At 44.8% G+C, this 24,136-nt stretch overlaps 1 protein-coding gene across 4 annotated transcripts in view; it reads right to left on the bottom strand.

Moving 5' to 3' along the window:
* LOC136437806 (protein-glutamine gamma-glutamyltransferase K-like) overlaps nt 1-20,756 on the bottom strand; it is a 33,925-nt gene extending 13,169 nt beyond the window's left edge. The window contains exon 1 of one of the 4 annotated variants that reach the window (XM_066432285.1): nt 19,676-20,756. In XM_066432285.1, coding sequence (XP_066288382.1) covers nt 19,676-20,633 — 958 coding nt within the window. In that variant the 5' untranslated portion in view covers nt 20,634-20,756. Of the gene's footprint in view, nt 1-2,376; nt 3,007-7,598; nt 7,978-11,231; nt 11,470-19,675 lie in introns of those variants that run through there. The other 3 variants (XM_066432288.1, XM_066432287.1, XM_066432286.1) reach the window with 3 other exon arrangements.
* Nucleotides 20,757-24,136: the final 3,380 nt, after the last annotated feature.

Here is a 24,136-nt window from a genome sequence, read left to right as displayed (position 1 = left end):
AGAATTACAACTCTATTTCAATTTTATGCGAAACTTACACTGCAATATTTCCAAAACCTTGAAATCTTTGCATTTTGCAAACAAAGGTACCACGAAGAACCAACTTTATACTACCATATGGTATACAGCCTGTTCTTGTCTTTACAATTAGGATAACAACCCGTGATTACTTAAAACGGTTAGATAAAAGGTTAAAGCTTTAGGGTTTCAAAGTAAGAGCTTGCCACAAAGCATGGCAGCTAAGCCTATCCTTTGTGTCTACTGGGGAACACGACGCACGATAATACTGACAGGGTATGATGAATATGCTCACACTGTAACTGCGAGTTAACAATATAAACTCACGCAACTTCTGTCAGGAAGGCATTGTATTATAAAGTCTTCCTAAAACTTAAGTAAGCATCGTTTTCGATATTTCAAAGTAGACAATACATAAGGCGTATCAAAGAAAGCTTTTCTCTTTTATAGAAGTAAATAACAGATACATTTGCAATTTTGCATTGAGTAAGCGAAGCCTAATATTGCAGGATGTAATCCCTTTGTCAAGAACACTATTTTTGGAAGCCATTGAAGACAAAATATCGTTTCATATACTAGCAGAACGAGGAATATTCTCGATTCTAAATATGCATACGATACGGAGGATATTAGAACATTCACAAAACCACTTCATTGCTCTTGATATTTGAACACTGACTTGGTTCAACATTTGTCATCAAACGAAAGCAATGTGTAGCAATACACAGGCGCCACCTAGCGAGATCCACCAGTATTGTCTTCCCAAGTCCTCATTGTGCTGCTACTGACAAGTATGTCAATGCTTGCTTCCGTACACACACAAACAGACAGATGTAGTCATGTGAAATAAAAGATACATACAAAGCTACATATGTCTGTAAGGAGGCAACAGAAGGTGTTTAGACTCATATCCTTTGCAAACGAGAAAGGCAATTATCTGGGTTCAGCGAGGCGTACAAATCACCAAGACCCACGTGAACTCGAACATGGCAGTCCTTTTCAAAGCGTCGTCTGGATACGGGTCACGGAGTTTGGAAGCGACTGTTAGCAAAACCTCATCTACATCCAAGAGCATGCAAAGCCTAGATAAATATTACGGAATGATCGCTTGAATTTTAATATAACAAACGAATAAATGCAAACTGTGACAGTTTGAATGCACACCCACATGTATGCAAAACTCAGCCAGTCCAACCGAAGAGCGTAATTTGACATGTAGGAACGTACTAGGTGACCTTTCACACTGGGGTCATAGCTATGTATGCACCATAATCACCACCTAAACATGGCTTTAAAACATCGTAACAATCGTGCGCTGCATGTTAAACATGGTTACGAGTACAGAAGACTCTGAGTCATCACAACAAGCAAGGCATATCCGTACTATCCCCCGTTTTGTTAGCGCGGAGAGAGAAGAAATAGTAAACACTACTTGGTAGAAACGGCGAATCGCAAGAGTTGTATCATGTGTCGGTTGATTCTAAAGAATGCGGGCGATGTGGGGAGTTGCTTCAGTGAAAGGGGTGCAAGAACCGAGGAAACACCTTCAAACCACGCACGTACACACAGGTTTGAGCATGAAGCAAGGGTCTTAGAGCGACGATACACAAGGTATTAAAAAAACCCGGTGTTCGAAAATGGAAAGCTCTTTCTCAAAAAGCTAAGAAAATCAAGCGAACCGTAACTAGCTATTATACATTTTACGAGCAAATGCTGATCACACGCAGCTATGCGTATCCTCCTACGATATCCAATACCTTAAGGGAACTTGACGGGTATAGTGATTTTCAACGAACTGTTTACTGTATAATCAAGGGTGTGAACTAATCTTTTGTCCTTTGGGCGTAGTCAGACATGTACGGGGTGATTGTGAAGATGTTATCTTTCCGCAGATAATGACATTTCAAGCCTTAAGTGTCTGGCCAAATTAAGTTACACGGCCTACTGACTGCGCTCTGAACAAATACCTAGCCTGTAGCAGCGTTGCTGTTAGATCTGAACACCGAAGTCTGGCAGCTGCCTGCTTGATAGATTTCTCCAATACCTTTCCGCATAATTGATGACTTTACACACTCTACAATTCGAGATTCGTCGCTACGTTGTGAAACTCTATATATGTTTTGGTGCAGATGCATTTCACGGTAGTAAATGCAGACATTAAGCAGGCTTACGAAGCAGCATGCAAATGAATCAACAAGATAACTCAGGTGTTTTTGAAGTCTGCAACCTCTTCGCACAGACAGTAGCGTTCTTTAACCTTTTCCTGCTGCTTAACCTTGCAACCAATACAGGTGTGGTGCCAAACCGTTACTTCAGCAGGGAGAAGGTTAACGTGTGTCTTTTTGAAAGCTATCGTACCTGATACAGGTTTGGGTTTAATGCTGATCGAAGGCCGCTGTGGGCGCCGTCCGGAGTTGGTGGACGTGCCCCACCAGTTGAACCCGGAACCGCCCAACGGCTTGGTGTACGAGCCCGTGCCGCCTGACGAGCTGGTAGTTCTCGGGCCGTTGAAGTGATACCTGCCGACGGACGATCCGGTCCAGCCGCCGCTGTTGCTGCTGGGACGACTCCACGAGGACGCGCGGCCGCCGTCCGGGTAGTCGTACCCGTTGGAATAGAGGGACGAACCGCCCGAGGTGAAGCGACTCCCCTGCCGCCAACCGCTCCTTCCCCCCGATGAATACACGGACGGCGAGCCGCCGCTGTTGCCGAACGCAAACGAGTACCTCGTGTATGGTCGACTGGTGTACATCTTGGCGTTTCTCGGTCACGTTTTGTTCAACACGTTTTGTCTCCTGTCCGGATTCTAACAGCTACTCTACTGAACGTATCCCTAATGCCTGCTAGACGGTTTCAAACAATGAGTTACAGTTACGGCAGGGCCAGACGTAGTAGCCTCAAACGTGGCGGGAATACTACAAAGTATACCAGGCGCCCTTCCACCAGGGTTACTTTAGTAATCTGTACAACTCGTAGGACGGGATTCTCACAGGGCACGGTCCGTGAAGAAGGGGATATCCGGAACGGGTGGGCGGGGCCTTCAAGACAAGATTCCAGGTGGGCGTCGCCCTTGTATGACAGGTATTCCGAGATAGAAGTGAATGGTGAGAATAATGAGACTTAATGATATTGCCGTACCCGAGGGACAATGAGATGAAAAGAATAGATTAATGATTTACTTTTTTGAATATTTAAGATGCATGATGAATGGTTTATCATTATTACACAACATTCACAGACAACAAACAACAGCCTCGCAGGTAACCGTAATTACCTGAATTGCGCTGGAGTTACAGTGTTTTAAAATTGCAATTAATGTCGACAAATTGCAGTCATTTTCTTTAATTGAATACATGAATTACATGCATAAGGAGGGGGAATGGGAGCGGCTATTCAGTATTATCATAGCCACCATAGTACCAATAACTACATGGTATTTAATTAGGCGGGCCGTCATTGTTCCTGTCAGCTGCTGTATAAACGTTATACGCCCTTCCATCCATCAAGAGCCCATTTAAAACAATTCCCGTGCTTTGAAGTTCGTAAGAAATGTACATTTATCACCCATACGTAGATGCTCTCGAACAATAAGGCGTACGTGGCGTCGTGTTTAGACCAAGAACCAAAAGGTCACGGGTTCGAATCTTCTGACGTTGTTGCCTTGGGAAAGTCACACGACATTCGTCACTCCACCAGGTGTAAAAATGGGCCCATGACTTCGGATGGGGAGGTAAATGGCGGTGGAAGGAGAGGGTTGGGCTCCGCCACCCAATACACTAGGTCTGTGCCCTAGATACATTAGATAACAACCCACTGCACCTACGGCCTCAAGCCATGGGATTACCTTTACCCACCTTTACCTTTATATAAAGAGAATTCAAACTCTACAACTGGATAAGAATTCGGAGATTTATTTCCGGACGTTTCGAGTGACATCCATCACTCTTCTTCAGCGTCACTAAAATGAACTAGCAGAACTAACCAGTACTTGTTTACAATAACTAGAAAAACCGGTTTTACATGGCAAATCACACAGTCATGCATAAGACGTATTGAAATGTAATACAAGATCTGGAAGGTTCCTATGGTAAGACAACACCATAGGAACATCTATTGTCCTTTGGTTGGGGGGAGGGCGGGGTCCCAGGTACCGGAGAGTTCTACGCGGAGTCCTCCCTTCCGGAAATAAATCTCCGAATTCTTATCCAGTTGTAGAGTTTGAATTCTCTTTATATATTGGTTACCTGGATGTCTAACCTTCACAAACGCACCTTTACCTTTATAATACGATTCTTAGAAGACAGGAACCGCAGGAACTGCAGGGTTTTATTTGTCAACAGGATCCGGAACTGCAGACAATTCGTTTTAATGTCAAATTCGTAGAAAATAGGAACTTCAGACAACGGATTTAATTTGCCTGTAGATATCCTTTTGGGTCTCATTGCGTGTGCATGCACTCCAAACCATACAACAGCCATGTTCTCGCCTTCAATGTGAAAAGAAAACTTCACCACAACGGTGTGGCAGACAAGGAGACTTAAAGTGAAGTTACTTGGCCATTGTTGCTGTAAACTTGTCACTAGCAAGACGTACACGGTGACACAAAAAACACTTGTAAAGCAAGTTGGACCTAACATCTGCTTGGCAATCAGACTATACTCCCCCCCTCCTATTCACAAAAGACGAAATAACAAATAACGGGGGCGGATGTCTGGTCATGCAGCTGCTCTTCCGTGAACTAGAACGTCAACCCACTTAACGGTTTCCTTTCATGACCACAGCCATGACACAGAAGACAATTCCACCGTGGCCTGCGAAAGGACATAGTACCTGAAATGTAACCTTGAGTGACGAGGGGGAGGGGGGCAAACAGGGGGGGGGGGGTTATAAAGTTACGTCTACCTTCATGGTTTTGCTTTTTTTTTTTTTTGTGATCAAGATTATCAATAAAGAAATTAAATCCAATTCGTCGCATTGGCTACATCGTGTTGATGGTAAGGTAAGAGTACTTTTTTTCTTGTTTACTGATTTCATTTGGATTTATCACGATGTTGAAGGGACGGCAAGACAGGTGCATAAGCACATTTACAAATTGCCCTCCCACACACTCAAGAGGACATGAAAAATATAGTACAGTATTGTGGTATCTTCGATGCAAAATAAATCTTACGTTTTGGTATATTCGATGCAAACTACACATGGTTACAAATTACCAAAGTTCTGGACCTTTTTTCTCACCAAGGACGCCCGTCCGCATCCCCCGCTTCTGTACGCAAACATTGACTGCGAGGTCGGTCAGTACAGAACAAGTCGAGAACAAATACCGCTTCGGTCAATCGTGCGAATTCAATTTAACTGAGTTGACATCGTTCTGCCGAGCGCACATTCCTTCCAGTTGAGCATCTTTTTTTTCTTCTAATAAATCAAATGATGCATGGTAGCGTGCTAAGTCCAGTGGTTAGCGATTTTGCCTCTGGAACTAGAAGCCCCGGGTTCGATCCCGGCTGTGTCGCTCACCCGACATGCACGCTACCGGAAAGGGTCGCAGTCCTTAGGACGAGACGTTAAGCCGTGGTCCACTGTTCGTTGTGATTGTATAAAAAAGCTAGGGGAATTTCCCCTGTACAACGAACCTGTACATACTGTACATAGCATCTACGTCTGTTCTCTCTGTCATGATCAGTGGAAGATTAGCTCATCTGTTCATTGAGTTCATTTGAGCTAAACTGGTTTGAAGTCACTTTCCTTTTCCTTTATGAGTATATCCACTTTAGCACTCAATGGTAGCACCAGCCTCCAGGCCATAAGGCCCTGGCTGTTTCTCAAAATTAAACCGCAAAACCAATTTTAGTAAATTAAATTCAGAATGGTTATCATCAGGTTACAGTTATTTTTCATGACCTTGAGCCTAATATGAATTTGGCCACAAGCTCTGTTACGGCGCGGTCAGATTCGCCGTAGGCCGTCGTACGGTATCGATGCCGTAGAATTTTCAAGTAGGCTGTGACAGACCAAACCACAGAAAAGGATCTAAGACTCTCTTTTCCGTAACAGGACAGGTAATTTTGCAAGACACATGTACGACTATCCCAAGAATGATCCAATGTCTTAGTTTGCGATCGTGCGACGACCGCACGACGTCTGTGACCGGGTCCTGAGTTCACCATCGTAACACCTTGCTGTAGGAGGATCTAAGGTAAAGGCTAGAACAATACGACAACTTACTCCTACTTGAAAAGACAGTACTGTAGTCTACAACTAGCATTGAGACATTGATTAAAATCATTCAATTACTAGTAACAAGCAACAATGCCCGTCATTTTTGTTGTGCTTGGGACGAGCCTACTCAAATAGTTATATTCACAATATCTGAAATGTTCAAATCTTTTAATTGAGATGGATCCTCTGTGTGCTTGTTTGCTAGATCAGTTTCTCCCTGCAAAGTTGTTCTGTTCCCGGTCATTGTTTAGCACCAATAACTGGTGGGAATAGACTAACAAAAACAACAACGAACCTTCAGCTTATTCCGTGTTAAAGGCCCCTACAACATAAACTAGAAGCGTCCTTCGACATGTTTTGACCTTAACTTAACTAAAGTCAATGAGGCTTTAAGTTTACAAAACGGGCGGCGCCAACATGATGTTAAGTCAAGACGTGACTATCTCATTTACTTTTCGTTCGTGTCAGATCTCAAGCATAATGTATGGCCTTATTACGTCCGTCCGAGTTTAGCACGGCGCTCTATTTGCTGGCAAAATATTTGCACGTTAAGTACACTCTGTCGACCTAGATTTCAAGTTTTTAGCTCTTTACTGCAGAGCACACGCAGTTCTAAGGAAGTAGGTGCGGTTTTTCACAGAAAACAGGATTATAGACCCAATGCATGCATAGGACGACTTTTCAAGGTAAAACGGATGCGCCGCCCTTAATTAAGATGCCTACATAGAGTTCACCTACAGGTAATTTGACCAAGTCTACGTCATTACGGGGGCGTGGCAGCAGCCATACGGGAAACGCCCATTTTGACACCTTCGTGTTTTAAGTCTACCTAACACAACAAGTGACTTTTAAAGTGACCTCTGTACCAATACAATACAATAGTCATGGGCCCATTTACCATTTGATTGCTACATGTGCCACCACGTGGGCATATTCGCGGCAAATTTTCCAGAAAGTTTAAGAAAAAACACACGCGTAGGCACGCAACAAGGCGCAAACGGCAGCTTTATAAGAATAACTAACAAAAGATGCCTTAAAAATTAGGTCTGCTTATGTTAAAGTCCTGATATTTCCGTTCTGCCCAAGGAAAAGATGTGAAGAAAGTCATCAAGGCCGAAAAGTTTTTTGGACATTGTCGTCTAGCAAGAGTTGAAGCCAGCGGTCACTTATCATCATACAATCAAGGGTCAGTCAAGGGTCAGTGGAAATTGAGCCAACTTCTTCACACACTTTTACCGTCAGAAAGAGTCAAGTATAGCTAGTCAGCAACCGTTCAAACGTTCGTGTGACGAAAGAATCATAGCCATGCGATGTTCATGTAGCGTTGATGAGTACATCGGGGTGGGGGTAGTTGTACTAACCTGAATCCTCGACGACAGGCCGACCGGGGCGGGGGCGGTCCGGATCCGGGAGAGGACGAGACCCCGCCCCAGGGCGGATAGGCCACCGCCCGGTATTCCCAACCGACCTGGCCGACTCCCACCAGGGCCGGGGGCGGCTGCCGTTTGGCGACCCCCATCCCCTCCCCCTGTTGGCCTCGATGATCTCTGCTATGTTGACCGACAGGTGGTGGAACCCTCCGAATCCGTCCCACTCGTCGTCCGAGCCCGAGTCGTCGCGGAAGGGCCAGCCGTGTGGAGCAAACCGGCGGGGGGAGCGGCGACCGTTCCCCGTGGGCAGGGGGCTACGGGCCCGGCGCCCGCTGATGTAAGTGTTGTGGCTCATGGTGTGTACGTATAACACCGCACTGCGTGTGTGTGTGTTGTACGCGGACCCCCCGACAAACTTTACACAGACTAATAAATCAGAAAGCCACGCACGTCAGATGTGTACACAGGAACAAAGAGGGCGTAGCTCCGGCGCGTACCCCTTCCTCCTGACTTTTCTGCATCAACTTTCGTCGATACCTAGAAAAACGTCGTCTGAGAAGAGAACCAGGCCTGAGCTACTGAAGGACACCCCAGGCTTGCTACTGAAAATGCTGACACGCAAACAAAGCTACAGATGGGCCATGTGTTGTCCCGTCTTAAGCCCGCTTGTCTTAAGGTAGCCTGGCCTTCACGTGAGACTACCAACAACCGAACAAACATGCAGGAATGTCTTAAACAAACATGGCGCGCTCGCGACACATTCAAAATTTGCCCCCATGTCAGAAGATTGGGTCAAACCTGTGACTCTTCTATCTTTCACTGACCACTAAGGCAATTATTTTGCGCCTTGAAATGTTGGTATAGATTCAAGTTCTACAACAGCAATATTAAGTTTTAAACTTCACTCAAAAGGCGTTGGTCTAGCGGTCCGTGTGGGCGTTCAACTAAGAGTCATAAACTCCGGCCACCTTATCTGGGAATACACCTCTTGAGGGACGCTAGGCACATAATAAGAACAAACCTGACCTTTTATCGTTTGTTGTAGAACAGGTGTATGTTGTACGTAAGCACCCAACGTCAATATTTAAACAGGAAACGTAAAGTAACCTTGAAAGCGTCCGCCCAGACACACCCAGGCCATGACAGTAGTTTAATATAACTGTATTTTAGGAGGAGACAATCCTGACAGTGTACAAATATAGGTCATTACATATACACTAAGAAATGTTCAAACCTTAGACTTCGAAACTGTAGTCTAAAGGGCACCTTATACTAAATTATGCTAAAATCCTTGTTAGTACAGTATTTATTTTTGTGTATCAAAAGTTGTAGAAGATCGTACGGGCGTCCCTGTAGTTTTGTTGTATCAATTTAGTTTACTACCTAGAACTATTTCAAAAACTCAGCCAAGATCTCTAGTTTTGCATTATTTGTTGACAGTGTCATGAAGGCGATCTAAGGGTTAGCACGAGGTCGAGTGATTTATTTGAAGTGCACGTAAAGGTAATAGTAAATATGAGCGTGTCAGGAGAGTAGAGCAAAAGGCCGTTTTATGCTTGGGTCACATTTCAAATCCGGGGCCCGGCCGGGCAGTCTTTGGGAACGAGAAGTATTTCTTTTATTGGGTAGGCCGACTACTCTCTCTTCGCAGCGAGGGGCTGAATTGTGAGGAGCGCACAATTGGCGGGGCTAGATCACAAGGGTCTGCAGCGACTGCCATTCGCAAGTGACCTCAATACGACAATTGCCCCATGTGTGGCCATAGGACTGTAGGTTTTGAACCACTCACACCGGGATGGACCCCTACTCTTTTCGATAAGTGCGGTGGGTTCTTTAACGTGCCGTGCGTCGAGGTGTGGCTCTCCTCAAATACGGGACCTCCATTTAACGTCCTATCCGAGGGACGTCCCTAACCGTAGCTAGGTACTCATTTACACCTGAGTGAAGTGAGGAAGTCGTACAAAGTTCCTTTCCTGAGGGCACAACGTCAACGGGACAAAATCAGGGAACCCCGGATTCGAACTCATGATCAGTACCTCTGGGCCAAACACCCTGCCACTGCGCCACCGCGACGACACAAATGATATAAAAGACAGCAAAAAAAACACACAAAACGTACCAATAATCATTTAAGAGTATAGCTTGTGTATATCTATTGATTTGAAATACACCTTAATTTTTCGTTTCCGCAAACAGCCCGGCCGGGCCTCGGTTGGAACACGTGACCCTAGCATTAGTAGGTCTGTACACACACATACGTGCCACTGCCACTTGATACGAAATCGTACAACGTCATCGTGGCTAAAAAAAAGCAGCAGTCTTTTAGAGCTTTGTAGGTAATGGTCTTGTCCCTAAACGTTAACACGTACGTACGCGTTTTTTCTGAGAAATCGTTATGTCGAACAAGGGAAACTAGGGTGACTGAATCACCATGCTTAACGTTTTTACTGCACCCTACCAAGGGGGTTATAGCTATATAACCTCCTAGAAAGTACAAAGCATAGAAACTACCAAGCATAAAGATGAAATGACATAAAAGAGATGGAACTTAAAGGAAACTTGCTGCCCTTACTATATTTACAGTCAGTTGATCTTAGACTTAAGCTCACTGTCCAAAAATCTGGCTATTGGTCGTGACTTCCGACGAACCTTTCATACGCATGTGTGACGAAAAAATGGGTCAGACATGACAGAAAACGGCCTTCAGTTTTCTACATGAAGCAATAAAGATGGCAGTAATAAGCAGTATAGTAATTATAGGTGCTGCTATGTCAAGCGTAATTACTACGTGCTTGTACACAATATTTGTCAATCTTAGAAATATCACGAAGTAACGCTTACACTTTGTAAAAGACTCACTACATTCAATTGTTGGACCACTGATATCAAGAATACAAAGATTTTTGAGAGGTGAGCAATAATGACGGAGTTTAGCGAAAGTGTAAAATGTAGTCTCTCAGAAAGTAAGGATACCGATGTTTTTGGAGATTTTGTTGAATGAACCAGAAAGAAACTAAGGCGTGGTACACTGTCAAAGGCGTGTCGTTGAAAGACAGCTTGTGTACTACTAGTGTTTCCGTAAAACATCACACCCAAATAGCTAACATTGTATAAACAACCCTACCCAGTTTAGTCTAACGCGAAAATAGGAAATTTCTGAGAATGACTTCAAAAGCACACAAGCTGCATCCGCTCTCTTCCATAGAACAGACAAAAGAGCCTTACAGGTGTCAGTTACGTGGACCCCGATGGTCTCAGACACAACACCGCGTGTTTGCTCTTCTTAGCGTTTTCACTAAGAACCTCTTCTTGGAGCCTATAGCTTATGGCTGGAATCTAGAGTCTTCGAATCCCTACTGACTGGACAAGGTTACCGGCCGTTGAGTAGAAGACATACGGCAAGGTCTGCTATTCACAAGGACAAGACCAACCAAAGAAACCTACGGGAGCTAAGGAAGCTTGCGATGAACCGGAAAAAGTGAAGTGAATTGAAGAAAGACTGATTTCAGCTGCAGGGTGTTCAGACCACTGCAACAGCAGAACACAGTGGACTACTACTACTACTACTACTATTACTACTACTACTACTACTACTACTCCTACTACTACTACTACTAGACCAACCTTCTGTCTCGGGCAGGGAAATGATGGGCCTTGGTGGAGCGGGTTCGGCGGGACCGGCAGAGCCCCAGGTCCGCGACAACACTCCCCACAGCCACCCCACGGTGCTGGACACGGGGCCCACCGCCATCCCCGCACTGTCGATCCACGGGCTGCTACGCCAGCGACCCAAGACGCGTGTGTTACGTGGAACCGGTGGCATGGTGGCTCGGGAGATAGTCTAAGAGAGTCTGACGCTGCGAACGTCTGTTCCTTTACGCTTGGCGGGGACAAGGAGTGGTCGATCATGCGCAGAGACGTACACGAACAGTACACGGACTGTTACATCCGGATGCACATGTTGATATTATCGACTCAGCCCAGGTATAGCTGTCACTTGTCTCCAAAACCAAACTTACACGCCTCAGCAAAGTAAGAGAATTTAGAAGAAAAACATGATAGTAGAATCAAAGACAAAGTGCTAGTCCGCGCCTTTCCCGGTACTACCTTTCAAGAAAGTGTACAAATAAATAAACAAGAAGAAAAGACATAAATGAAAATTTAGCGGGCATTGGGGAAGGACCGGTGAAATTCGTACGGAAGGCCAGGGTTCCAGATTCAATGTTGTCAACATAAAGTGGCCATGTTTTTACATGGCGCAACGAAAACGTGCCAGCTCTAAAATCCTCAATGTAAACACACGCGACAAACATGAACAAAGAAAAGCACATTGAACACGGATACGCTCAAACCTATTCATAACATATACACAGAATCTTGTCTTCTGGTTTCAAATTCTTGTGTTTTGATTTCAAAATCTCTTTTTCTAAACAACTGTCCGTGTCAAATTACTTGAGAATGTTGCCCCCCCCCACCTGTCCATTTACAATGGCCCAGACTGATGACATATTAGACACAAAGCTTAAAGCTACACAATCAGAACGAGGACGTGGCTAATTTACACCGTTATGTTCCAGTGAAACCTGCGGTCTAACGTTTCCGTGTCGGTATGTGTAGGCGTGTTGTCTACAAGGCTGGGGGCGGAAACCTTACATTGTACATGAGGCTTATCGTGTGGGAATAGCCTTGAACACTACTCCACGGCCATGCTGCATTAGACCTGCGGATGTTCATTGCGGGCCTTACCGCTAGTCTAGGTGCTGATTTGAGCCATTACGATCACTTCTGTTCCACGAAGATAGGCTGGAAACCAGGCGTAACAAAGCTGTACAAACCTATATGCACATGTTCTAGCCTGGTAGCCACCTCTACTGTAGCTTCCGGGTTTCTCGTACTACTAGTTTACAGTCCGCTACAATATGCAGCTACACAAGGGTTGGTTACCAGGCTACCAATTTTCACGATACCCCGAAAGGAAAGCGGTAAAAAGACACCATAGTGATGATACACAAGTGCCGTAGATAAGGAAACTTTTCTTACTAGATTTGGAAGCCAAGACTCCACAGCCTTCTGTGTTAACATGTTGCTATATTTTCAGTAACACAGGTCGAAAGAAAAAGAAAATGAGGAGTACTGCCGACTGTTTTAACACATGATAGAGGGACATTATAGAGATGTTGCGACAAAGGATTTGTACGGTTTTTGAAACGTCTTCCGTTGCTTGACGTCTGGATACGGTTGGATTGTGCGTAATAAGGATGGAAAACAAACAAGTTGTCTTACCTGTGAAAAGAAGCTGAAGATTAGTAACACCTGGGGTATTTCTTAAGGCTGATCTCTTTAAACTTATTTGTGTATCTGATTTCAGAAAAAAGTCGTCAGCAAATTTGCTGCAGGTTTTCCTGTCAGGCAAGAAAACACTATTTTGCACGAACGGATGTGACGAATCTTTTAATACGAGACTGAAAACTCAAATGAGTACCAGCAGACGGTTTGCACACGCCTGTCTCTGCCATGTGTGACAGTTCATATATCCTCTTGAACTTAGGAGTACAGTTGAAAGAAGAGTTCGGAGACCTCATATCTCCGATCCATGAGGTTATACCTTCAATTTGTCAAATGACAACCTATGCATCATTATGTACACACGTCACAAGAATGAAATTGCCATCACTGAGAAGAATTATGGCACTTTCGCATTAATTATCAAACCAGGCCCGTTTTTTTGCATGCATAAATGGTATAAGCCACATATGGTGCACGCATTAAATTCATCTTATGGAAAATACTGGAATTATAGAATACATTCATCAATTATGCAAATTAAGCCTTAGTCTGCAGGACTTACATCTAATTATGTACATCTCTGTGTAATCTCATGTATCTCATGAGGGGATCTACTTCTTTATAACTAGATAGGATATTTCTATCAGTATTTGGGTGGAAAAGATGATTAACTGAAAAACAATCTATACAAATTAGGACCATATTTGCATAATCAGTAAGAAACATAAACAATACATCATTCCGCGAAGGTGTGAGGTCGCGGAACTCTAGTTGCCCTTAAAACGCTGTTCTAGAACTGCAAAAAAGCGTCTGTTCCAGAACTTCCACCAGCCTAACAACGGTGTTCGAACAGACTTGTTTACTGTCTCAACTAGTCTGAGCGGCAGACACAGACTTGAAGTCCTCCGTTCGTTTGGATCTGACTTGAGACAATTAATCATGTCGAGACGACGTACTAGTAACCGACGAAGACGCCGGAGATCCCGACCGGTCATGTTTCCTTCATCTGATGGTGGCGACGATCCGCAAGTTGGACGCCGGTGGTTATTCAAAGCAGTTTTGATCACGGGGTTCCTGTTTGTGGCTGTGACGACGGTAAGTAGTCTGGTAGTCCACATTTCATAGCCTGAGTACCAACCTCCGTAGTGACCGCTGGCTCAAAAGAATTCGCTTGCTAACCACGGAGATCTGTTTGGACGTATCTTCTCAGGGTGGTGGAATAATGTACCCCGGTGAGATTATGTTAGTAGATGTTGAATCTATATCGATGTTGCCTTGATTTTATTTCAGGTTGTTGCCATGACTACCCCCTCCAACACGGATACTAACGAAGTTGCTGCAGACGTGATGCACTCCGCACATTCCAGAGAAACCACTCTGCTTCGTGAGAAGCCAACAGGTGACGAAAACGGTACTAAAGATGCGCATATTCACCACATCAACAACACCACTGCAGTACCAGCAGATCTCGCCTGTCTGCAACATGGATTTGACGACTTGGATGCGAAGGCCGTCAACAACCCCTTCAAGAACGTGTGCATTCAGCGCCGAAGCATTTTCAAGTCCACGGCGCCACGTTTTGAAGCCTTGAAAAGGTACTGGGTGCAGCAGATGTCCCTGGACGACAAGGTTCGCAACTCCGCCCACCTGCCTACGCCCCTGCCAGATCTCGCCGATCTAGATGGATTCGACGATATGACCCGTCTGAAAGACCGGTCGAAGAATGCAACGCCGCGCCTTGCCGCAAAGATTCCCAACAAAACGGATCCGTCAATTTTCGAAAGTTGGAAAAAATGCCTGGAAAAGAACCATCCTATGAATCAGAAGCGCCGCCACAGTAACCTGACAACGTTCCCGCCTGCACTTGAAGACGATGACGACTTGGATCTGATGTTCTTTGGTAACCACTTCCGACACGCGGACAAGGTTCGCCACATCGACAACGCGACAGCAGTACCAGCCGATCTCGCCTGTCTGCAACATGGATTTGACGACTTGGATGTGAAAACTGTCCACAACCCCTTCAAGAACGCGTGCATTCAGCGCCGAAGCGTTTTCAAGTCGATAACGCCACGTTTTGAAGCCTTGAAAAGGTACTGGGTAGAGAAGCTTTCGCTGAACGACAAGGTTCGCAACTCCACCCACCTGCCTACTTTCCTGCCAGATCTCGCCGATCTAGATGGATTTGACGACTTGGATATAACCCGTCAGAAAGACCCCTTGAAGAATACAATGCCACGCCTTGCCGCAAGGATTCTCAACAAAACGGATCCGTCAACTTTTGGAAGTTGGAAAAAACGCCTGAACGAGCACCGCCTTATGGATCACCCGGCTACGTTCCTGCCTGCATTCGAAGACGATGATGACGACCTGGATTTGATGTTGTTTGGAAAACGCTTCCAACAAGCGGAGCAGATTCGCCACATCGACAACGCGACTGCAGTACCAGCAGATCTCGCCTGTCTGCAACATGGATTTGACGACTTGGATGTTAAAACCGTCCACAACCCCTTCAAGAACATGTGCATTCAGCGCCGAAGCATTTTCAAGTCGACAACCGCACGCTTTGACGCCTTGAAAAGGTACTGGGTAGAGAAGATTTCTCTGAACGACAAGGTTCGCAACTCCACCCACCTGCCTACGTCCCTCCCCGATCTAGATGGATTTGACAACTCCGGCTTCATTGGCCCACACTCCCACAACTTCTTTGACGGTGAGTCTGGTGATTTCAACGGCTTGGATTTGACAACTGGATACAACTTCTCTGAAGAGAACGCCATGGTTCATTCTCGTCTGGCAAGACGCCTCCAGGAGATGAGAAAGACCGACGTCGAAGGACGGAAGACGTACGGGATCGATCAGTTTCTTGAAGATGAAGTTAGCCGCCACACTCACCCACGCAAGGCTGTACCGAATTCCGAATACAGCGTTGTGGATTACTTCAAAAACTCCGACATGATACCCGTGAATAAGACCCTCTCAGCGACCGACACCATTTCTGCCTCTAAACTGATCCAACCAAGTTCCTCCTTTGACATGATTGACAACGACTGCAATGACAACAAGGATGCGGTACCACTGAAGAACTCCACCGACTCGAATCTTTCCCTCAACTCGGTTAACGTTACGAAGAACCACGACGAGAGTTGCCGTGTACACGAGCTACTGATGCGGAGCAAAATCACTGTAGCGGTCGTGGTTGGTACCTTGGCAGTGACCTCGGTTATCTATGACTGCATGGCGTGAACTCTGAATTCTACTTGCAGAGAACTTTGTGTTGTTGAAAATAGTTATCATCCTTCACCGCAATATCCATTTTACAGTCCTGATAAACATTTCTAACCGTCTGATTGTTGTTGTTAGCTTGACTCCAATGTTTTTAGCACGTCCGAATAAATACGTTGATATGACCTTGGCTGACCGAGTTTGCATATGTTGTATTTCCATCGTTAAATTTTCAGGAAAACCACCTGACAAAAGGGGAACGAACCCATAGTCATGAATTTGAAAGTGCAATTTGACAATGACTTTTTTATGTTTCGACTAACGTTACACCACGTTAGTAGGGTAGAATAGAGCAGAATAGAGTAGAGTAGAGTAGAGTAGAGTAGAGTAGAGTAGAGTAGAGTAGAGTAGAGTAGAGTAGAGAGTTAGGACAGGTAGGAATTTTCACTCTCTTCTTTTCTCTTCTCTTCTCACCCAAAAATCGTGGCAATTGTATGTCCAGAACACGAGATACCAAAACCGGAAGTTCCACTGCAGTACCTAGGGAAACCACTAGTGGGCCCCGAAAATCTAATCACTTCCAGTTTTTATAACACCCTACCAAAACACCAAATATGAAACCAATCCATGTAGCCGTAATTCTCGAGTTATTTTCTTAACCAACAGACACACAGACACATAGACCAAGCTAGGCTGCCTAAGATATAACCTCCACGACCTTCATGGATGTAAAAAAGGCTAACTGAATGAGACGACCAAGTGAGGGTCCTATAACAGGTTTACGAAGGCAAATTGAGGGCATTATTGAGACAGTCGTGAAGGTGTTGTACAAAATCCATCTGTCTGGAGAAAGAAAATGCTGTCGTAGATCCTGACCGACGGTCGTTTCTATCATAGCTATGCTGAAAACCCATCGACAAGCAAATCGCATTGCAGCGCAGTGAAGGAGCGACATCTAGCGGAAACTAGGGGTACGCCAACTCAACTGCGGCGGTGACACCTGTTGCACTGGTGGGCTGGCTGCCCTCAATCCGCCATCTTCTGTCGTGATTTGTTCCTCTATTAAAGCAAGGAGGTTTAAAAGATCCTTGCTCTAAGTGAGTGTTACGACCTCAAATACAAAACAGCATGAACAACCCTTATCGTCACAACATCAGAAATGATAAAACTTGGGTAAAAAAGGCCGTCTTATACTTATTAACATCCAGACATGATGGACACCATGAGAATGTAATGTACACAAGGACGCCACCAGGCAAAGCCTTTAACCTGTTTATGTTTTATAGATTTGACCTATTTCTAGTTTTGTCACTGTCATATGAAATCGAAGAACTCTGTGTCTGGGTCAGCCTTTTAGAGTAGTTGGGTAATTATTCAGCCGACTGTGTAATTATTCTTAGTAGACAATTTACGGACGGTAAGCAAAGTATCAAAAACTGCTTCTAATCTTAGCTCGCCATGTAACGATGTAATTGAAGGGAAACTACATTGTATCTAACTATGATGAAGCGCTGTAAGTTTGGAACAGCCTACATTTAGACAATGGTTTATACACATTGGTAAGTGCCGCGCTAGTTATGTAAATATCTAATGACGAAATTCTACAACTAATTGTCGTTCACCCGATCGTTATCTGATAAAAAAACAGTCATTTTGATAAACGTACGATCTGAATTATGCGTTCTGTCTATGTAATATTTTCTTTCAGTGAAAAAGGTATGTACATGTAATGAGTGCAAACAAGCCCCAAAAGTATTTTAAAGAGGCTACCAATACGACGGGCGATAGTATACTGGTATGAATAAATGATATTCTTTGTACACAGCCAAGTGTAGAATACGCCCCATGAATAGTTTTCACGGGTTGGTAAGTTACTGAATAAGAAGACTCTTTGTACACAACCAAGTGTTTTATTCAACCCACGTTTCGGTGACCGTCTGTCCCCTTCTTCAGGGCGATTCTGACCTGTTCACATTGTCTAGAGGAAGGTGACAGACGGTCACTGAAACGTCGTTAGAATAAAACACTTGGTTGTGTATAAAGAGTCTTTTTATTCAGCAACTTATCAACCTGATGAAACTATTCACGGGCTTATGGTAGTGTATTGAGCAAACCTATAGATGTAGTGGTGGTAAGTACGTGGTATCAAGTTGATTTGAGGATCTAGACCGAAAAAACTGGCATTGAATGTAAACTATTTGGAAGCTGTACAATAATACAGACACGCCTTGCTTCGTCTCATGATCACCTAAACCTGTCCCTATCAAAACAAGTTTCCCCTTTCAAGCCTCAGAGTTCTTTGTGACTGCAAATCGCAGCCTCTTGTTCTACCCTAATCGACCAACAGTTTACATGTGTGCTTTGGTGTTAAGTACTATTTGTCTTAAGACCTGAAAAATCTTAATTGCAGTAACACAATCCATAAATAGCTAACCACTATGTCGATTTAACTTGTGTAGCGAACCATGTGAGATTGAGTCAGTAATGCCTCAGGCAAAACCTGTGACGATGATATAGTTTTCAAAGGTCGCCTTTGTTATTGTTGCAGACGATAGAAGTCTGTTTTTATTAATTCATAATTCGTCTTTTAGAGTACACATGTAAAGTAGAGGCTGAAACATTTGTCATTGGGGACTATTGGAAGACATTCAAGTGGATTTTATATATTGATTGCAATGTTAGTCTTATATTACATGTTGGGAATATATGCAGTACATTTTCATTGTCTCCACTCTCATATTTCTGTTATAACCGTTATAACATATTACTATACATTTTCCAGTAACTTTAAGTGTCTATTCAAATTTAAGGCAAAGGGACTATTGCTCGTGGCAATTATTCTCTGGAGTGGGGGGGGGGTCGCTCTTGTGCCTACTTCGATAAAAACATCTTTGTTTGTTTACAATTAGATAACATCTGTTTTGGTATCAAAGTAACCCATCATGCCCAGATCTGCCTAAATCATTAGCTGTATACTAAAACATGAGCTGGTCATAGGAGAAGTGGAGTTACATATTACCTCTACAGTCTACACACTGGCTGTAGTATTCAAACCTCTACACTCTATGGCTACCGAGTCTCTTTCGTTCTATTGGAGGAGGGGACTAAAGTGTCAGATGTAATAGGTTTGGATGACAGGGCCCAGGCTACTAAAGCCAGGGAGAAAAGCACTACTGGTACTGGAACTGGACTGGGATAGGTCAAGGTTTTGTAAGAGGGTTCGACTGGTAATTACACCGTTCAAAAGACATGTATGGAAGCCTTGGCAATGCCGCTCAGGTACTGTTGAAGAACTTCAACAGGGGCATAAGTCTATTGAAGATGCTTGAAGGGTGCAGTAGCGATTTTTCGTTTAAAAAAGTATAAGGTGTAACGTGGCCATTTTCTAATGAAAGATTGTGACATGACCAGGTGGCACCGAGTAGTAGAAAAAAGAATACACCAATATTATAATGTCGATTCTCGAGAATGAAATACAAGACGTGTCTATCTCACCTGACTAAAAACTAGCTATAGCCAGTTGTAAAACTTCTTCTGAAGTATTGACAAAGACTTACCGTCTTCAGCTTGTGGTTCTGGAATGACCAGCGGGTTCTGGTTTTTCCGCCCTCCCCTTTCCAGTTCGATGTAGGCTTTACTGATAAAGAGGTGGTCATCTCCGTTCTGGGTTTTCACCTCGTTTGAAGACTCGCTGGTTTTGAACCTGTCGAAGTAGGATGTCCTGGTGGTCTCCGCGGCGCTGGCGTTCTGTCGTCGGAGGTGGTCGTGGAAGGGCGAGGGAGGCATGTCGGGGGTGATGGGGGTCAGGGGGTCGAGGTCGTCAAAGTCCAGCGGGTCCCCCATCCTGATCCCGCCCGGCCCGAAGTTCTGGGGGCGGTGGGAGTTGTCGAAGAGACCGTCCGTCGTGGATGAAAAGTCGTTCTGTCCGAACCCACCTCCGGGAAAACCCGAGTGAAACCCGGCTGCAGAGGTCGGCGCGAACCCGTGCCCGCCACCACCACCTAGACCACCGCCGTACCCGCCACCGAAACCTCCGCCCATTCCCGTCCGGGGATAGGACGAGCCTCCCCCGGCGCCGGTCCCTCCAAACACCGACGGGAATACTTCGGCAGCCCGGGATCTTCCACCAGCTCCTCCTGTGAAGCCTCCGTACCCCCCGCCTGAAGGTGCCGACCTATAACCCGAGGAAAATCCAGTGGAGCCGGCCGTGTATCCACCCTGGGCCCCTCCCGCCATGAACGAACCGGGTCGGTAAGGGTTGCTTGTGGCTGTATGACCAGCGAAGGCACGATTGTAACCTTGTCCCTGTGCTTGGGACGCCGTTGAAGCTTCCCGTTTCCCCTTCATGAGTTCAGACAGTCGGTTATACCTGGATGCTCGGTCGGAGGCTGTGTTGTTCCCGCCGACACCGGGCCCTTGCCGCCCCGCACGTGTGGCCCTTCCCGCCATTTCATCATCGCCTCCCGTCGCACTGTTCACATTCACAGGCGTCCCGTCTTGCATTCTGATAGACATGGTGGCTGCTTCGGTGCCTCTTGTCAAGATTCTCGACCTAAGAAAACCTCTTCTGAGGAGAAAGAAACGACGGTAACCGTCTCAGGTGTTGTCGGAAAGGTGTGTTGACTCGACTGCCGATTCAAAATGGTAGAGAGATGACGTTACAAAAAGGTCGCCGCGTTGTATTGTTCCCGTCTAGCGTGAAAAATTGGTCCTCCCTTAGGCCTGCATAGCCGATGACATCCCAGAAGACTACCTTTGCGAGAGTAATTACCTGAAATCTCCAAGCAGATGTAGGGTCAGGCTTGGTGTTTCGCGCGTGTTTTTGGAAGCATGTTACACATATTTCTAGTGATCCGCGTGTTTCTTCGGTCCAATAGACGGCGACTTGGTAAGCGTTCAAGCAAATCAGGCCAAAAGACACGTAGACTTGATGAAGGAAAAATTGACAAGCTGTCGATCGCGAGCTAAGAAAGATTGTTCCAGTGTCTTAAGAGCCTCCCAACCCCCTTGTGGTTCATCCTTAAGTTGTAGGATTTAAGCAGGGCGTGTCCCGTTGAAACAGGATGCCTACCAGCATAAGCTGGGAAGAACTAGGGATCGCCACTACATTTTGCAGTTATTTTCGGTACAGGACTTCCAATTAGCTCTGGTGACCTCTAGCACTCCAATTGTGTTGAAGACTTGAAGAACTGACTGTACAAGTGTGATCTAGTCATATGCTAATGCAGAATTACGCTGCACAACCTTAAGAACCTAATCGTTCGTCCCAGTGGATCGTATTCTAAATCAAAGCAAACGCATATGGGTGTGGGACACACGAGATACAAGCGATGCTTAAGCTAGATCTAGGGCCATGCTCAATGAACACAGTAGGCTTGCTGAACCTGAATGGTTAATAGACCCCTTTCCAAATACCGCGGCCATTTTGAATCCAGGGCGCGCGCACGTGATTCGAGCGCGGGAAAAGTCAACACCCGGTAAGACCAAGCCAGCGGTAAGGCGTTCCCAATAGAAACCAGCGTTGAGTCATCTTCGGCGGCGAGATATTCTCCTCCTCGGTGAAATCCATCGATATATTTGCATGGCACAAGTAGATGATATTGTTGTGGACACTTGGACTAGATATCGGCCAGTAAAATTGTGAATTTCTGCTACTTTTCCACAGTTTCTGCCGGGATGTTGAACGCGCGCTACAGTGATAAAATGCTGATATGTTTACACCGCGTGCTTGTAATTTCCCTAATAATGTTAGCTAAAGTCGAGAAAAATCCCACAAAACATACACTTTTCGGATCATTTTAGCTTCGTTTAGGTATGAATATAACTCTTGAGCCTTTTGGCTGTTGTGACAATGCCAACATAATCTTGAAATTACGTTAGTTTGAGGGAGGGTCGTGTTTTCTGTGCAGCGTTACATCGACTTCGCTCAGCAATATTTGACATTTCCGCTGAATGCAATCCCACACACAAAAAAACGTGAAAATATAGGCCTAGGCTTGAGTTCAATGTCCTTAAATATGGCAGCATTCCGGCGGCTTTTTGACGATCTTTTCGGATGCCAAGTATTTAGGCTTGAGGACTCTAAGTACGTGAGTGAAGGTGTGTTTTCCATTCTATCTGACGTTTCTTTAAATCATTTTGCGCGGCAATATTTCAGATATCTGTTGGCCGGATGGAACCCAAAAAACGTTAAATAATATTGACTTGAGGACTGAAGGACCTCAGGCCGATATTTTTCCTTTTGTTGTGGGGTTTCATCCTGTGGAAATCTAAAATATTTCCGCAAAAAGTAATGTAATGAAACGCTACAAAGAAAACACGCCCCCTGCTTCACTCACGAACTTCATCAAGCTAATCTTGGCACTGAAATATCGTCAAAGTCAAAGGAGCCACCGAAGTTCCGTCAAATTTTTATACTCGCAAAGCCCTCAAGCCTATATTTTCACGCTTCTGTAATATCATCCGACGGAAATTAAGATATTACGGCGCAAAGTGAAAACACTCCATCTTCACTCACGTACTTTAGGTTTTGATATTTCAGAAAACTCGTCAAAAGAAGCCGCCGAAATTCTGCTAAATTCCCCCAAAAAATTACCTTTAGCTCAAGCCTACATTTTCAGGTCTTTTTTTGTGGGATTGCATTCAGCGGAAATGTCAAATATCGCTTGCGGAGCGATGTAACAAGAGAGAAAGGAAAAGCTAGACAGAAAAGAAAGAAAGGCTAGACAGAAACACGACCCCCTCTCAACGCGCGTTTTCCCAGGGGAAGTCACAACCGGTAAAATTCTGTATATTTCTATCTAAGTAGCTATAAGGATCCCAGCCCGAAAAGTGTATGCTTTACCGGGTTTTTCTCGACTTGTGAGTGAAGCAGGGGGCGTGTTTTCTTTGGAGCGTTTTATTACATCACTTTTTGCGGAAATATCTTAGATTTCCACAGGATGAAACCCCACAACAAAAGGAAAAATATCGGCCGGAGGTCCTTCAGTCCTCAAGTCAATATTATTTAACGTTTTTTGGGTTCCATCCGGCCAACAGATATCTGAAATATTGCCGCGCAAAATGATTTAAAGAAACGTCAGATAGAATGGAAAACACAACTTCACTCGCGTACTTGGAGTCCTCAAGCCTAAATTCTTGGCATCCGAAAAGATCGTCAAAAAGCCGCCGGAATGCTGCCAAATTTGTACCCAAAAGGACATTGAACTCAAGTCTATATTTTCACGTCTTGTTTTTTTTGTGGGATTGCATTCAGCGGAAATGTCAAATATTGCTGAGCGAAGTCGATGTAACGCTGCACAGAAAACAAAACCCTCCCTCAAACTAACGTAATTTCAAGATGATGTTGGCATTGTCACGACAGCCAAAAGGCTCAAGAGTTATATTCATACCTAAACGAAGCTAAAATGATCCGAAAAGTGTATGTTTTGTGGGATTTTTCTCGACTTTAGCTAACATTATTAGGGAAATTACAAGCACGCGGTGTAAACATATCAGCATTTTATCACTGTAGCGCGCGTTCAACATCCCGGCAGAAACTGTGGAAAAGTAGCAGAAATTCACAATTTTACTGGCCGATGTCTAGTCCAAGTGTCCACAACAATATCATCTACTTGTACCATGCAAATATATCGATGGATTTCACCGAGAAGGAGAACATCTCGCCGCCGAAGATGACTCAACGCTGGTTTCTACTGGGAGCGCCTTACCGCTGGCTTGGTCTTACCGGGTGTTGACTTTTCCCGCGCTCGAATCACGTGCGCGCGCCCTGGATTCAAAATGGCCGCGGTATTTGGAAAGGGGTCTATTACCTGATTGGTTACTAGTAGTGTGTTAGTACATGTGGCAGTCAGTTGGAAACTGCAACTTTGCTTCTGTAACGTTTATGAAGGTTAGACATCCAGGTAAACAATGTATAAGACAATTAAAACTCTACAAATAAATCTCAGGATTTGTATCCAGTTGTAGAGTTTCAATTGTCTTTATATATATGCTTCTGTTAGTGCATGTACACCGTA

The sequence above is a fragment of the Branchiostoma lanceolatum genome, chromosome 7, assembly GCF_035083965.1.
Source record: "Branchiostoma lanceolatum isolate klBraLanc5 chromosome 7, klBraLanc5.hap2, whole genome shotgun sequence".
NCBI lineage: Eukaryota > Metazoa > Chordata > Leptocardii > Amphioxiformes > Branchiostomatidae > Branchiostoma > Branchiostoma lanceolatum.
This window is presented reverse-complemented; position numbering and strand designations above follow the sequence as displayed.